This window comes from Misgurnus anguillicaudatus, chromosome 24 (genome assembly GCF_027580225.2).
Source record: "Misgurnus anguillicaudatus chromosome 24, ASM2758022v2, whole genome shotgun sequence".
Classification (NCBI taxonomy): Eukaryota; Metazoa; Chordata; class Actinopteri; order Cypriniformes; family Cobitidae; genus Misgurnus; species Misgurnus anguillicaudatus.
In genome coordinates, this window is record NC_073360.2 from 23,914,190 (window position 1) to 23,927,500 (window position 13,311).

At 37.0% G+C, this 13,311-nt stretch overlaps 1 protein-coding gene across 3 annotated transcripts in view; it reads left to right on the forward strand.

The window, feature by feature from the left end:
• The window catches only part of myo1cb (myosin Ic, paralog b), a 61,845-nt gene that overhangs the window by 19,959 nt on the left and 28,575 nt on the right, over positions 1-13,311 (forward strand). Inside the window, exon 1 of one of the 3 annotated variants that reach the window (XM_073862565.1) lies at positions 5,366-5,582. The exons of the other annotated variants lie outside the window; for them this stretch is intronic. Within the exon in view, the coding sequence (XP_073718666.1) occupies positions 5,565-5,582 (18 nt within the window). The 5' untranslated portion in view covers positions 5,366-5,564. Of the gene's footprint in view, positions 1-5,365; positions 5,583-13,311 lie in introns of those variants that run through there. 3 annotated transcript variants of the gene reach the window in all.

The window sequence follows — 13,311 nt, forward strand, 5'->3', positions numbered from 1 at the left end:
TTAATTAAACAAAACAAATTGAATGATACAAAGTAGTGCTGTTGGTTAGTAGACATATTTTTTTTAGGTTTAATTCCACAGAATTTATGATAAATTAATTTATTTTATGTCATAAAACTGGGGCCCCCCTGGCACCATCTCGCGGCCCCCCAGTTTGAGAACTGCTGGCCTACAGGGTTTACACAAAAATAATTAAAACCTTGAAAAAAGTATTAATATTTGAAGGTTATTTTGGAGTACTTTGAGTACTTGGAAGGTTATAGAGAGATCTATTTGTAAGATATACACTTATAAAAAATGCCGGGATGGGTCAAAAAGTGACAAACCCAGCCGTTGGGTTAAATTAACTCAGAAAATGTTTACATTTGACCCAACAATGCTTTAAAACAATCCAACATTTTAGGTTGAAACAACGCAGCATAGGTTGAAAATAACCCAACATTTTTGGTATGGTTGCTCATTGTAGTTCAATGTTTCTCAACCGTGAGACCAGGGCTTTAAAGGGATAGTTCACCCAAAAATTAAAATTCTGTGATCATTTACTCACCCTCATGTTGTTACAAACCTGTATACATTTCTTAGTTCTGATGAACACAAAGTAAAATATTTTGAGAAAGTTTGTAATCAAACCGTTCGTGGACCCCATTCACTTCAATAGTAGAATAAAAGAATACTTGGAAGTAAACAGGTTCCAGGAACGGTTGGGTTACAAAAATTTCTCAAATTATCTTCCTTTGTGTTCATCAGAACAAAGAAATTTATACAGGTTTGTTACAACATGAGAGTGAGTAAATGATGACCGCATTTTCATTTTTACCCTAACCGTAACTATCCCTTTAAGACAACAAGCAATACAATCATCTAAAACAACAAAAAATCAATACGTTTTTGTTTGGTTTGTTTTAATAGCAAAAATAATTCATAACAAATATATAATTGGGTAGAAATTGTGATGGGAGACTTTTTAAATGTTGCAGGACTTGAAGGAAAAAGGTTGAGGTTGATGCGGAAGTGTCAACTGGTTTGCCATACAAAAGAGCTACCTGAAGTTTTATAAGTTGTTGCTAGAGAGTTCAATATGTTAGGATTCATGTTATTTAAAACCTCAAGGTTTCAAATCTTAGAATAAAGAATAATGTACCCAAGGGTTTCTTGCAGCACTTTGCATTTCAGGTGGCCCGCCTAAGCTAGGAAACCCCACCACCTTAACAAGGTCGTCCAAAAACTTTGCATTTCAGGTCGCCCTTTTGATTGTCACGCCCCCTGCCACACCCACCTGCCCAACCCTACCACCTTTACTAACAAATTTTCTTAATACATTAATCCCATGCATACTTTATAACTATTTTGCCCATAACCCCAGAGGACAAACCTTTAGTATGATTTGTGGATATGAACCAATGTGAGAATGAGTAACAGAGCGAGCAAGTTAAGCGATGGATGGCCAGTACAGTTAGTATAATTGGGGTGAGATCACAGCAAGCATTTAGGGGAAAGAGCCAGAGTTTCCATTAGTGCTTTCCCACGGATATCATTTCACCATTTTAAGTAATAGAGCCCTTCACATAACTAACAAAACCTCAGTGTTTGTTTCTCTGCCAGAAGGCCATGTGAGGATGTGTCCTACCCTTAGATTGACCTGTAGGGGTGTCTTTCAGTCCAGTGAGCCTGGCACATGCAATCAAAATGATGTAGCATCTTAAGCTATATTTAACAACATGGCTTGTGAGTGATACACTGGAGGTGTTGTTGACGCCACATCTTAAAGTAGGGGTGGGCATTCCTGGTCCTGGGGGGCCACTGTCCTGCAAAGTTTAGCTCCAACCCTGATGATCAGGCAATTAATTATGGCATCCCTGCAAATATGTTTGAGTTTGAAAATGAATAATGGATAATAATATATAATAAAGAATAACTTAAATGTTCTTTTAAAGAATACTGTGTAAACACCTTGTATGTACCGCTGCTATGATGCTTTTATAGTATTTAGCCTGTGCTCACCATATGCTCTTGTAGTATAAAAAAGCAATTAGGGTTAGACTATTCTGATCTGTCCCTTTATTCTCTATCAGGAACTTGTACTTTGGTAAGGTAGAGCACTAAAAGTTTTTATTATAACCACTGATTAAAAGCTGTAAGGCAATATAAGGTGTTGACTGATGGATGTGATCGAAGCGTAATCGAAAGGACTCAAGAGATCAAACAGTAGGATTATATAATAATATGTTTGTTTATCGTGTTTCATTGGCAACCATTGTAATACATTGACAGCCGCCGCTCATCATAAATATATAGACCAAAGGTCCTCATAAGTGTAAAGTGAACTAAGGGTGCTTTCATACCTGCCTCGTTTAGTTCGGTTGAATCGTACCAGAGTTCGATTGCTCACTTGGTGCATACCAAAAACAGACAAACAAGCAGATGGAGACCGAACTACAAATGTGAAAACACCCTAATATAAGTATGTCACAATGTAGCTGTTCCTTGTCCTGTTCCTCCTGCATGCCGGTCCCGCATGTCAGCATTCCCAGAGAAAGGAAACAGCTCACCGTCTGGAAAATATTACTGAGATTCCAGCAGGCGGGGTCTCTGATTATGTTGGCATTTGTGTGAGAGGGAGTGAGAAAGAGTGACAGATTGATTGAACAGACGTAAGGACTTTAAACTTGTTAGCATCCAGACCTGGCTGGAACAGACTCTTAATGCAAGCAATGGTGAATGATTGCTGTATGTACATTGAGTCATATGGAGTATCCAGTAGATGGCGCTGCTCTGTGTAGGCTATGTGACCCTAATTAATAATGTTTATTGTGTGCTGTCCATACTTCTCGGTGTGCGTGTGTGTGTGTGTGTGTAGTAGAAGAGTTGGTGTGTTGTGCTCCTATGACGGGTTTTCTTACAGATTAACCCTCTCACTTAATACTGAAAGACTTGGTTTTGATAGCAAATACTATATATTATAGTTGCTATTGCTTTACTTCTCTATCTCATTAGGTATTACCAGTCATACCATTTTGATGTTATTGTTACGCTTGATAGTTTACAACAGTGGTTTCTCAAACTTTTTCGGCCTCCCTTATGTACGGCGCAAAGTACCTTTGCTGCCCCCCAAAGAAAATGTGTTTAATTTTTATTAAACTGAACATATAAAGTGATGCAACGCATTGCTTTTGGTTAGTAGGTTTAATAATAATCTATTTAATGCATTTTATAAAATGTCATAAAACTGTGGCCCCTGGCACCATTTTGTGGCCCCCTGTGGTTTGAGATCCACTGGTTTACAAGATCTTTCGTAAGATTGGCCCACAGTTTCGATGTAGATCTTATCATTCTTTCTGTTGTTTATCAGATAGATGGCTCGCTTATACACGTTAACCTGATATGCTTATGAAATCAGACTGTAAACTCATAAACTATAGCACCATTAGAACAAGTCACTCGTAAAGTGCACTTGGCCCATTTGTCTTTATCCGAGCCAAGTTTAAGCACATCAGTCTTGCCTCTCTGACTCTTTCTTATCTGAAATCTGCATAAACCTGCTTCAACATGCATTAGGGGTTGGTTAGGGGCCAGTGATGCGCGGGTTGATCCAAAATGAGCACCTGTGTACACGCGGTTACGAGATATGTAAAAATATTTTTTATGATATTCAGGTCGTTTGAAATAAAGATGCCAATTAACTATTTTTAACTTTTACTGCTTTTAAAAAATGTGGGCCAGGAAGCAGGTGAGGTATAATTTTTTTTGCGGTCTGAGTTGCGGGGTGTTAATTTGAAAACATCGTTTGGGTGTGGGTTGAAAATAAGAGCAGGGAAACTTAATGGCATAAATATTGGCCATATTTCAACCAACACTTACTGCTAGATATTCAACTGTCTAAAGATCTGAAATCCCACATCTGTGAATGCCAGAATCGGTCTGCATGTGTGTTTTTTATAAGGGATGTACCGATACAATGTTTCTGTGCCTATATTTGATTATTTAGAATGACATCTACCGATAGATTTGCTTTTTATTCCTTGTTTTACAACATTATGTTCTGAAATCTTAGAAGTGCAGAGTCTGCAGACCATACTGGGTCATGAATTTTGATTCATTCCACCCCGTTTGATTGCCAGGGTCCCAGGGATAAATCTGACTAGGGGTGGGCGATATGACTAAAATTTTGGTCATTTCACAATAGGATTCATTTTATGTCATGATAACGATATGTATCACGGTAGAGTTTTTTATCTTTAAATGCCATAGAATTTTCATAATTCTTACAAAAACGTATACATGCATAAAAAAGAAGATTCAAATAAACAAAAGTCAAACTCACTGAAGATAAACAGTCAGTGATGAAAGAATGATAATTAATAATATATATATAATATACATTATTATTTAAATTAGAAGTGATTTAGTCAAGAGCAGTGAGAGATTTTCAAAAAACATGCGTGACAGACAGGAGCAAAATTAAACTTCCCTTTAAGACCAAAGTTCGGACCCAATATGTTACACATGAGTTTAGCTGTTTACTTTCTCTTAAGCCCTAAATTGTCCTGTTTATGAGGATACTTGCAAAGACAGGAATTTTGACACATGTGTATTTAAGGCAACTAAAGCAGCAAAAATGTTCAAAAAGTGCTTGAATCTATTTTATGCTAGAAGTTTTCTGGAAAAAATCCATATTATTAGTGTAGGACAATATCATAAAAATTCTAGTTTGTGTGGTAAACTCGCTTTAAATGTCTTTGTCGTTAAGCCTCACCATTGGTTGAATTTGATATGCACATTTAGACGCCCTTACCCTGCGGAAGCATCCCCAAAGTGTCACCGCAGTGACGCAGCGCGAGTTCCCTCGTAAGGGAACTGTAACAATGTATCTTTAACGGTAACACGATGTAACCTTTCTCTCACTTGAAATGTGTCCCCACATTTAGTCCTTGAATTTGAAGTTATTGGAGCTGGAAAGTCATTGAAAGGTCCTTGAATTTGAAGTTAACTAAGGTGTGGGAACCCTGATGTATAATGCATTTCTGTCAAGAGATCCTTCTAAAAGTCCCACATTACACCTTTAAACAATTGATTGATGTACGATAGTGGGGGGAAATTATTTTTCGACCGATTATAGGTCGATATGCAATCCTAGTTTTAAATGTTTTCCCAATCTTATGCATTCCATATTTATGTTTCAATTTTTTGAAGAGGCACAGGCCAGTTTTTAAGTGCAGGCACACACAGCTGCTACATTGGATCTTTTAGGACCTTTTACCTTAAATCCCAGTGCAGAAGAATTGAACTAATAAGTAAAGTGAGGCAGAGGGGGGAGTGTGTCATTTTTCAGAAGGACTGACTCGTGCCTCGGTAGGCAGTGAGAGGGGGGAGGCGAGGGAGAGATAGAGAGAAACACACGCAGGGTAAAGAAACGTTAACGTTGAAGAAATGGCAGCTGAGGAGCTCCTACACATGGAGCAGAAGTTAAAATAACAAACTCTGAGCACTTTATCTAACAAGGGTCGTCGCTTTGGAAATACAAATCATTCATACAGCTACGGCAACAAGCCGGGAAGAGCAGGACGATGAAGTATCGAGCCATGGTAAGAACCACAGCATGCTTCATATTAAACAAAAACAGCTGGGACATTCTGCTGTGTCAGCGTGTGAGGCTTATTTGAAGTAAAATACGTGGTTCTGGGCCAAAGTCTTTGAAAGGGGTTTAGTTTATGTAATTTAATGTGTTCTCACGTGTAAACAGCACATGGAAGGTATGGTTAGTATTTAACTAGTTATGGACCTTTTAGTGACGATACTGACCTGTAGCTTTATATTTACTTAAAACTGTTGTATATGTAGCTGTATGTTTCACATTTTGAAAATAAAACAAATCATACAGTATTTATTGAGGCCTTTTATGTAGTTTGGGACTGGCAAATGATTTAACACTTCTGTTAATTGACAAAGTGGGCAAGATTATTAGCCGACGTCACTGTCCAATTGGGATTCAGATATAATATTCATATAAGTGAAAGCCACTTATCCCCAAAGAAACTGGTTGTATTGATCTTATCTACACAATCTCTTTCATGCATATCAGACTATCAGTATCTATGTTAACGCCATAGTGCCCTGTAACGCAATCTCTGGTTTAGGACCAGCAGTCGCTTGAATTCCTTCCTAGAAGAAGAGCAGGAGAGATAATAAAATGCCGGCTGTCATCAGGCCATACCACCCTACTACATTTCTTCCTGTCTGTGTCATTTTCGACCTTCTTCAGTCACTTCAAAAACAAGCGCACAAGGCCAAAACTTCATCAAGCATGCACATATCGAATTCTGGGATTTTCTCAGGCCTGTCATCCACGCAGTGATGTCATCCATTATACACTATGAGTGTCCTTTCACATTCAGCATGTGATGCTTTATCCAAAGTGCATTACAAGGTATACGTGTTTTATCAGTATCTGTGTATTTTGCACTGCTAACACAATGTTCTGCCACTGAGGTATACAGGAACACATTACGTTAGCGGATACAAGGTTGTGGGTTCGATCCCACAAGTACAAATACTGATAAAATGTATAACTTGTATATATCTGCCAGATGCATAAATCACATCAGCTTTGGGGAACGTTTGATCGCGAGTGAATAATTGCAGAGGTTTGATGAATGTCTGACATGGGAGTTCTGGTATGCGGTGGAGAGAGATTGCCGCATGCCTTTTGCGATCATTTGTGAAGTTTCACCCGAGATTTCAATGAATAGCTTTAGGGCCACACTCCTCACAGAAAGATACAGATCTTTAGGACAGGAAATGAGGTTTACACGGTGACACCCTTTTCTGGATGGCTGTGGACAGACGTGAGATGTTTGCAGCCACTGAGATGAGGAAGACGGCTTTGCGCATGCAGCCCAAACTTGAATACACTTGAATAAATGTAATATCTTAAAACGTTAAAGGTTTGTGCTTAAATATTTAAAACTTATGTATTTATTTTGTATTTATTCATTTTTAACCCTGCACAAAAACTAAAAATGCATCAAAGCCAATGTTTTTACTAATCTTTTACATGCCCAAGACTGTGAAAAAGGTGAAAGAAAATCCAGTCCACAATCACTTTTTATATTGAAAATCTGTCATTTTGTGTGTTTTCCCTCAAATCAGTGACGCCACTCATGAACCTGGCAATTCAAAAGTTAAAATCATGGAATTTTTGTAAACATTTGGTGTTTTGATCAGTATTGAAGTTGACTAACAGATTTATGCAAAAAAATTTGGAAAGAAAATTCATTTGATACATTTTTACATCAGTTTAAAATTAGTGGCCATTTTTGGCCACTAACAACACGTAAGGGTCGTAAATTTGCCCACGGCATATTGTTAGGTTTTTGAAAAATTTCGAAGCATTTTCTTAAAATATGTGTAAATATCAAATTCGTCACCAAAAATCATTCCATTTGCTGAAACAGAGAAAGTTGTGGCCAAATTAAGACAAAAAAATAACAATATTGGCCCCAACAACACATAAGGGTTAAATTTATTCATAGCAGATTTGAGGATGCTGAGTGTGCAGTTGTAGTCTATGCAAATTATGTCTATTTTGAGAAAGCTTATTTAGCTATGTATAGTTTTGATTTGTTTAATATTTCATTAGTAAGCACAGTTCCCATTTGTTGACTTGACTATTATTCTAAAATGTGGAAAGAGTATAAGATTATGTGTGTCCAAACTTTTGACTGGTTTTGAATAGGGATGGGCATTTTCCAGTAATTTACTATTCGAATATTTAAGCTCATAAAGAACGAATATTTGAATATTCGTTTATTTAAATTATGTTAATTAAGACATGCGTCTTTTGTATTTTTCATTTTGTTATAATTTCACAGAAGGCTTATAATTAGGAAACATCCACAACAAGCTAAACTTATATTCTGTATGTATATGTATGTATGTATTTTTAAGTTGAAAACATTGTAAATTGTATATATATATTTTAAATTCTTCTTAAAAAATATCCTAAAGGAAAAAAGGCGTTAAAACCCCATGCGGAGCGAAGTCTGAGTCAGTCAAACCCTTAGTTTCAAGTCGGTCGTTAGTATGAATTCATTACTGTTGGATCTTACATACATTATATTATACCAAATATTATACATTAACCCCAAATCTAAGCGAAGTTTTAGGACTTGCGAAGTCTAAAGTTTGAGGACTTGACAAAGTAGGCTATCATCATTTAAACCCTTAAACAGACTCCAAATAAGAGCCCGGAGCAAACGAAAAAACGCATCTACATAACCGACTGCTCAGTCAACATATAAATATCTTCTCAGTTTAGTTTGACATGTATTTGTGAATAAAGAAACCATCTTTACCCTACCTGCTTCTGTGAAAGCCCGTTCTCTTCTGACTAGATACAATAATGCCGGTGCTGCGGAGAGAACTCTTCCTCGTGTTGCACGTGATGATGGTTATCCGATAAAAACAACAGACGGATTGAACAAGATTGAATATCTGTATTTAACATTATTTTACAAATAACGTTAGCTGGCTCGATAGATTATTGTTGACTGTGCAAAGTTACTAACGTTAGCTTAATTTAACAAGATTTCACAAAGACGGAGCTTTGCTTTTAAACAGCCATGTGCAGTTATCCAATTCATTTTTGAAAGAGCACCGCATATTATAAATGTTCTCCGTTTCATTTCGTTCTCCGTGTCTGTCTCGTTATTAACAAAATAAAGTAGACTTTATAACAGAAAGCTTACAAATCTCTCATGATGTGTTGATGCGGGCGGCGGAGAAGCACGTGTAATAACACGTGAGCCCTCACTGAGCCAGTTGCCAAATATGGCGCGGCGCGGCCAAACCCGGAGATAAAAGAAAAAAAACTTAAATTCGTCTGCAATCTGCATTGCCAAACAATCAGAAATATATACGAATTAATGTTCATGTATATCTTACATTTAAGTCTGTAAAGAGTATAGATGAAGTGAAAAAGCATTAAATAAGTCGTAACCCTTTGGTGGCACATTAAAAACAAACAAACATTCGAATAGCATTTTTTAAATTCGAATTATTATTGCCGATCGAATATTCGAATATAGACGAGACAACTTTGTGACCTTTGTCAGTGACTATGATGATTGGACCGTATTGGGCGGTATTGTTGTGTGTAGGTAGGAGCATTTCTAAGGTCCAGTAGCAGTTTATAGTTGTCATTACTTGTGCCTTTCAAACGCCCTCTGGACATGAATGCCTTACATTGTTTGGCAGGCCAGAACGGACAGCTGGTTACTTTATATCTACTTCAAGTGAAAGTAAGTGTTGTGGGTGTGTCCTAAGAGTTGCATTAGGAGCGGTGTGGTGGGTATACATATGATGTAAGACTTTCACCTGTTTAGGGTAAGCCAGTCACACCTGTCTGTCAGCTTTTCTCTCTTGGAGTCCGACACCCACCAGCTGACTTTCCAAACTTAAATGGCCCCTTTAACGCGTGGGCAGCCAGTGAGTCAGCAGGGCAATGTGATTTGCAACGCCACCCTTGGAATTTCAATCCATCTGAGCTGTAATTAAAGGGAACACTGGAGAGGTTTGTTGATAATTACTTTTTGTTTGGATGATGATGATATGATATGGTAGGCATGTAGTAGGTCTGTGTCAATGTCTTGGCTTTGTATGTGTTGACAGAGCAGGTCTGAAATATCTATAATTGCATTTATGTTAATTTCAAAGGCAGTATTCAATTGCTCATGGTCACTCAGATGTGCGCCAGCTTTTTTAGCGTATCCTCTAATCCATAATTGTCGTGTGAATAATCACTTTGGGGCTGCAGGAAAATGAAGTCATGACATCTCTCAAATAAATTGGACACTGGTTAAACATTTTTCATACTATAGTCACATTTCTGCCTGCAGAAAACACAACAAGCAAATCGCGAAATTGCTTGATGATGTGTTTAAAAGTAACCAGTTCTAAAAATTATACTGGATGGGTCATTTTTTCCATCGCTGACCATCTGCAGAAACCTAAACAGCAGGCATTTAACCTTTTTACACTTTTTTGGAAAAATTCAATAAACAAAATGGAATAACACCGCAGTCCTTTTCCATCATTAGTGTTTACATTTGAGCAATTCCAGCATTATGGATTTAATATTTGCACCCAAACCTTAAAAAAAACTTCTTAGAGAATGCATTTATTACCAACATATTAAACCATCTTCCAAACCCCTGATGATAGGTCCCAGATGTCAAAAAAAAATCAGTCTTATACTTGTGTCATTTTTTGTCACATCCATTGGTCACATTCCTTCATCTAAAATAGAAAACACAAGTTTTTGGAAGACAACATGTTTTGTAGGAATTTTGTGAATTTAAAGGCACAAACCAGAAGGAAATGGAGACGGGACAGCTCTTGAAAGAACAAATAATTAAATTGTTTGTGTCTGTGCTTATTATGAGGAAGAAACCACGTTATGTATGTGACAAATTCTGAAATGTACACTTAAGTTTAGGGGTGCACCGAAATTTCGGTCGCCGAAAATTTCGGCCGAAAATAGCATTATCGGTTTCGAGCCGAAATAAAAAATCCAGCCGAAAATGTAAACCGAAAATTAATGTCAACCGCGCCCCTCCCATCTGTGCGGTAGCGCTTGGGTTTCACTCACGGTGATCAGTCGTCACCCAACCCTCCCCTTCGTGCTCAAACAGGTTTCACTCAGGGTCGAGCCGTTTGCACGCGTCTGCAAAGATTAAGCATGTCTTGATGTGTAAACTTTAGAGAGAGTCGCGCTAATGTGTCTCATACTGTAATCCATTAACGTACATTTGGCGAATAAAGCAATGAAACACAACGTAACGTTTTTATGTGGAGCGACTGTTGCGCTGTTTGAGATTCACCCTCCTTTTCTGTTTGAGCGCGCGCGTTTAAGTGCCCTCGGTAGTGCACATACTAGAGAGATGCGTTTAAAAAAAAAACAAGCAAACATAAAATCTCTCTGTTATTGACAGGGCACATATAAACAAAATTATCTCCACAGTATTCTTTTTCTAATAAAAAAATGTTTTTATGTCTTAAGTGTATGTATAGATTACAGTCAGATTAACCTACTTAAGTCTGTGTCATTAATGTTGATCAAACAACCCATGACAAAGAGACAAATAGCTCTAAAAATAATAATATATTTAATTTATTGTGTTATGATTCATTTAATTTGATTTCTGTACCTAATGCTAATTTCAGACCTTATTAATGTAAAACTTTGTTCTTTTTTATAAATGTTTGCAATTTCTTTATTGTTTATTAGATTTTTCCCACCTGCTTTTTGCTGATCCGAAAAAGATTTGTGCCTCAAAAACTGTAATGTGATCCGAACTGTGAGTTTTTTGATCCGTCACACAGCCATAGTTAGTACACAGTGAAAGCCATAAATGCAATTGTACTAATAATTGGCATAATAATTTCTTTCGGTGTTTCGGTTTTTCAGCCTTGGTTTGCTTTTTCGGTTTCGGCCAAGAATTTTCATTTCGGTGCATCACTACTTAAGTTAACCCCTTCAGACCCTGTGTCCACTGGAATGGACATCACATGTTTTTTAGTTGGTGACTTAGAGAAGACAGACATTATCATAATTCCTCCCGCTTCGGACTCAAAGCCTGTAAGCATTGCGTTGTGCGCAAATCTTTCAAACATGGTAAGGAGCGTCACATTTCCGGCTGACGTCAGAGGCCAATCACAACGTACAGATTAGCTGGCCAATCAGGAACACAGAGCTTTTCAAATCTGTGCATTTCAGGAAGAAAGTGAAATAATGTGTTTTTAACCATAAACCACACGAACACATTGTATTATACCAAATACACAAAATAACGTTGTTGTTTGGCAATGAAATAGGTGCTCTTTACAGAGACTTTTTGGTTACAAACTTTGGATAAAACATTACTTTTCATCATAAGATTGACATTTGCATGAAATTGCCCATTTATGCTTTTGCATAATAAAGCCACTTGCGTTCAAGGAATTACGTTTTTTATCAGTATGTGTGTTTCCTGGGATTCAAACCCATGACCTTTGTGCTGCTAACACAGCACTTTATTAGCTGAGCTATAGGAACACAGTGTTATTAATGTTGCTTAATGCTGTAATTGCTTGGTTTTATTGTTTATTTGTTAATTATCTATTAACAAGTGAAGAGTTTCGTTGCAAAACGAGATAACTACCGTTTTTTTAATTGTTCAGAAATCTCGTTTTTTGGTTGTGCATTCCAATTAATTTCAATGCAACTGCAGTTGGTTTGTTTTGATTTAAACCTTCATAACTTAAAAAAAACATCTAAGTAGCAACAAAAAACAAAATAATAACATTATCACATAATAATAAACATTTTTTGACAAAAATTTAAAAAATTTGATTTTTCTCGTTTTGCAACGAAACTCTTCAAGTGCTCTATAGAACAAGCTTAATCAAAGCACTGTACAAAAAGCTCCTGCTGGAAGAACGGTTCTTGAATTATGCTTCTGTGTTCATTTAAATCTGGCTGTGGCTCTCTACAACGCCCAGTGTCTCCACCCATTGTGCTTTTTTTGCTGTAGAATAGAATCTGAGTTGAACAGAAGAGAGACGTAAGAAGTGAGCCAGATGACATTGAATGGAAATAGTTTACTTTATAACCTCAATAGCTTAAAATCATAAGCAAGCAGACAAAATTAGGTTTTCTTTTTCACCATTCTTTCCATTCTTGCTGTGGAGAGAAGAGCTCATAACTTTGCTCTTGATATCTACAGTAGGAATGTGCCCTTTATCTTCACTAACTATGGAAAAATCCATGATACATTCTCGACCTGTTAGTCAACGTTCAGCAGTGTTATGGGTCTGAAAACATAGAGAGAAACAGCGGCATATATTTGATTGCTCAGTGGTGTATTTGATCAATACATGGTTTCATTTATATGAATCATGTAAATGAACCAACACACCAAAATTTATGTGAATTCTTCTTAGTGCTACAGTAAAAATACAGCATTGTTTGGGTTTTTGAAAAGATAGGATTGTTAATCAAAAACCTACACTAGAAAATAACCAAACTACTGTCACACTACTGAAAAGTAAGTTAAAAGCGCCATTGCTTCAAGTTAATTAATGTCCCGCATTGACCTCCAACTATATCAGCTTTTACTGTTTTGGAAAGTTTCACTTTCTGCAGTGTTATCAGACGTGTGTTAGAGAAATAAAATATCAGAGATTTAATTATCTTGCTTTTGCAATTTTTAAAGTGCTGACGAGGACGTTTCATTCAACAGATCCTCTTGTAAACAGCTGGGCCGACATGATTTT